The sequence below is a fragment of the Austrofundulus limnaeus genome, unplaced genomic scaffold, assembly GCF_001266775.1.
Source record: "Austrofundulus limnaeus strain Quisiro unplaced genomic scaffold, Austrofundulus_limnaeus-1.0 Scaffold14, whole genome shotgun sequence".
Lineage (NCBI taxonomy): Eukaryota > Metazoa > Chordata > Actinopteri > Cyprinodontiformes > Rivulidae > Austrofundulus > Austrofundulus limnaeus.
Window position 1 is genome coordinate 458,202 of NW_013952416.1, and position 3,695 is coordinate 461,896.

Genomic DNA, 3,695 nt, shown 5'->3' on the forward strand with positions numbered 1-3,695 from the left:
GTGTGTGCGTGTGTCTGTGTGTAAAGCCGGTGTTGTCTGCAGACAGTGGCGAAGAGGAGAAGGGAGCAGCTCAACATGACCTCAGGCGCTGAGACATAAAATAACTTTAAAGCTGCTGAGTTTTTGATTTAAAAAAATTGCGAGATTTTCGTCTGTTTTCATGACGCAAATGAGGACATTTTATGTAATTCTACAGACAATCAGTACAAGGTGACATCATTAGTGTGTTGAAAGTGAACTTATCTTAGGATTTTCACAGTCTTATCTTGACATTTCTCCGACAATGTTCTTGAACATGAAATCCAGGCAGTGATTGGTCCATGCTTTGTTTAACTACGTCATCCAGGATCAGATTTGTGGCACAGCCAGGTGTCGCAAATCAGCTCTGAGATTGACACTTAAGAATYACTCCAACACTTCGCTAAAAGTAAGACTGAGATGCTTGATAACTGACTTTTACTCTCAGCTTTTAACTAAGAATTTTTTTACACATAAGTCCACTCTTCACAGCATTCTTAAGAGTAATTCTAAGAAGTTTTATAAATACGGGCCCTGGTGTCTGAGCYGTCTCCTCCAGGTGTTTTTCATTTGTCCTCATTAGTTTGCCTTTGTATTCTGTGTCCTGTGTTCAGTCTGGGTTCGATCATTGTGCTGTGTCGTCCAGTCTGTTGGTTTTTCATGTTCTTTGAGTCTTCGCCACATCAAGTTTTTGTGATTTACTTTTTGAGCAGCCAGCGGTTTTTGTGTTAATAGATCCTTTTTTTTGGGAAACCTGAACTGTGCCTGTGCCCTGGGTCGGTCCTGCACCAGACCTGATGCATTTATTTCACATTCACCTATGAACAAATGTAAAATAATTATGCAACATTTACTCATTTCAGTTGAGTAGAACCTTTTTACATAATTTGTTTCAGTAAATCCAACGCACATGTTTTTTGAGCGTGTGTGGGCCAGACCATTTTATTTTGTTGGCTCTGTTCCAGAAGATTCTTCCTTGTTCTTGTAATTATTTGTCATGTCAGCATTTTTGTTCAGTTAATTCTTCAATCATAACAGTAACAAAACCAAAAGATAACACTTAAAAATAAATAGAAAAGCCAGGTTTGTTAGAGCACATCCTTTTATTTTAACAATGCATGTCTAGAAAAGATGCCAGATCTGTTCCATTTTATTTGACAGCATTTACAATATTTTATTTCTGCTGATAAAAGCCTCAGATAAAGAGTGTGAACATGGCTGAAGACACGAAAGTGAAGATGACACTGGATGCAGTTCAGCAGGAGGGACTGCATTCAGGCATTCAGGCTGCCTTTGTTGCAGTAGTCAGTGTCACAGCAAGAAAAAACAGATGAGTTGAAGCACATGTCGCTAAGAAAGCAGCCCTTGGCAACAAATTTTGTACCTGTAAACCAGGAGGAAAAAACATTGGAAACAACTTAACAATATTGTAAAAATACTTTAAGACATATTGATTTTTAACAACTCACCAGGTTCTTGGAAAGTGATGCAACGATCCCAGCCTAGAGGACAAGGGGTTCGAGCTRTGCATAACTCTGATTCATCACCCCGGCAATAGTAACATTCAATTCCACAAGCTAGAAAAACAAACATACAAGAAAACACAACAAAACAGGACAACAGTGGACATTATTCAATTTAAAAGAAGCCACAAATGGACGAAAACCTTAAAGCAATAAAGGAACAGATGTAGAACATGTCTCGATTAGAAACAATTTCTGTTTTCATAGTAAAAGTTCAAATCAAAAGATTAATGAGCAAATCCTTTTCAGTATGTTGTGTTTTTATGTCTGTCTCAACAGAAAGAAGATATTCTCACCAGCAGAGAGAGTCGTCAACAGGATCAGAGCTCCGTAAAACTGCATTGTAAATCTGAATTCTTAGTCAGCTTTGGATGAAACAACTGGAGCAAAACTATTGGCACTCATCCTTTTATATTTTCAGTACTTCCCTCCATAATCACGCATCATTCCAAGCCAATCACTGCCTCCACCGGTACAGTGTACATCTGAGGACATCCTCAGTCCTCAAACATTAGTTGTCAGCAAAAACTCCATCAGTCTTAGTTGTCAGCAAAAACTCCTTCAGTCTTAGTTGTCAGCAAAAACTCTGTCAAGTATTCAGAGTGGATATTACAAGAGGAATAAATGACTTTTTGTGTATTGCTTTACGGGCCAGAGGAACTTTGAACCTTCTGCCTGACGCGAGCAGCTGGAACGAATGATGGAGGAGATGAGAGGGGTCTTTTGTGATCAGGGTGGTCTTCCTCATCACAGAGCAGTTATGCAGTTCAGACAGAGGGGTTTGAAGTGAACCGATTATTTTGCTGGCCTGATATTTGATTTGTGGCAGTTTGTTTTTGTGTTTCAAGGTGAGGAAGTTGTACCAAGATAAAATGTTGATGATGATGATGGAGTCAATGAGTGATTTATAAACCAGTGTTAAAATATCCTTCTTTATATTAAAAGAKCACAGCTTCCTCAGCAGGTGTGGATGTTGGTGTGCTTTTAAAAAAACTGTAATCTGTGTGCTCTGTCAATTTCTGTCCCAAGGTATTTAAAAGACTCCACCTGTTCCACCTGCTGACCCTGGATGCTGAGTGGCTGAAAGAGAGGTGATCTGGCATCTTTATCTCTGTCCCTAAAGCACAACTCTTTGGTTTTTGCGACATTCAGTTCCAAGATATTGTCATGAAATGCTCTTCACTAGCAAGGACCACACCATGGTAAGAGTTTAAATATTTCATTGAAGGAAGGGGGTCGAAAGATAGTGGGAATGAAGGAAGGGGTCGAAGGGCAGTGGGATGAATGATGAGGAGTCTGGGGAGGTACATCGAAGGAGGCTTGAGGAGAAGACTTAGAGTGGGGCATGGTCTCCAGGAAAGATGCTTTTCCTGAGCCTGCTTTGGACACCCAAAATAATCAGGGATGAAATGCATCGAGTCGAGAGTGCGTGTGATAAAGTTCGAGGGGATGGTCGCGGATGTAAGTGCGGTATGCTTGGTACGACTAGCGACCTAGGATTTGAATAACGTGGTCAGGGATCCCTGAATAGGAAGCCGAAGAGGCAGCTTATAGGACTGGATGGAATAAAGGGCTGGAGAGATGCCTGATTTGCTCAGGACTTGATGRAAGTGTTTGGTGAACCAGAAACGGGTGACCTGGCAGCCAGATTCTGTAATGAACAGAGGGTCGTGGGGAGAAGCGTTAGCTCTAATACGAGTTTGCACGTAATAGGAGAGAGGCTGAGGGGGCTGAGAAAGGAGCTGAGACAGAAGATGTGAATGGGAAAAGAAGTTCAGAGATGGTCAGTTTTATTTTTCCTGAGGTTGTAAATCAGGGTGTCCTGACTGAGGAAGGAAATCTCTGCAAGACACAGGTGAATTGAAGGGTCGTCTTTGGAGGCAGAAGGGGCGAATTTGGAGCAGCTAAGGAAACCGAAGAAAGCCAGTAGGAACATGCATTGTAGTGTAAGGTCTGCGAGCGGAGACGAGTGGCCGGAGCGCAGGGTGAGGTTGCAGCTGGTGAGGAGATCGGCGGTGAGCGGAAGATGTCGTGAGAGTGAATGGGGCTCCTGCTTTTTAAGTCCTTTGAGTAGCATGGCTATGTGGCTGTGGCTAAGGGCTGGACAGGAGTTGCCTATGGCCAGCTTAAGGAAAAAATTGATACCTGAAAGGT

At 42.0% G+C, this 3,695-nt stretch overlaps 1 protein-coding gene across 1 annotated transcript; it reads right to left on the bottom strand.

Annotated features, from left to right (window-relative positions):
* Positions 1–1,108: 1,108 nt before the first annotated feature.
* On the bottom strand, positions 1,109–1,956 carry LOC106513620 (beta-cardiotoxin CTX21). Its single transcript, XM_014002547.1, has 3 exons — positions 1,838–1,956; positions 1,488–1,595; positions 1,109–1,402 (listed from the first exon to the last, which is right to left on the bottom strand). Exons 1-3 carry the CDS (start codon positions 1,881–1,883, stop codon positions 1,293–1,295), a joined length of 264 nt encoding a protein of 87 aa, XP_013858001.1. The 5' UTR covers positions 1,884–1,956; the 3' UTR covers positions 1,109–1,292.
* Positions 1,957–3,695: the final 1,739 nt, after the last annotated feature.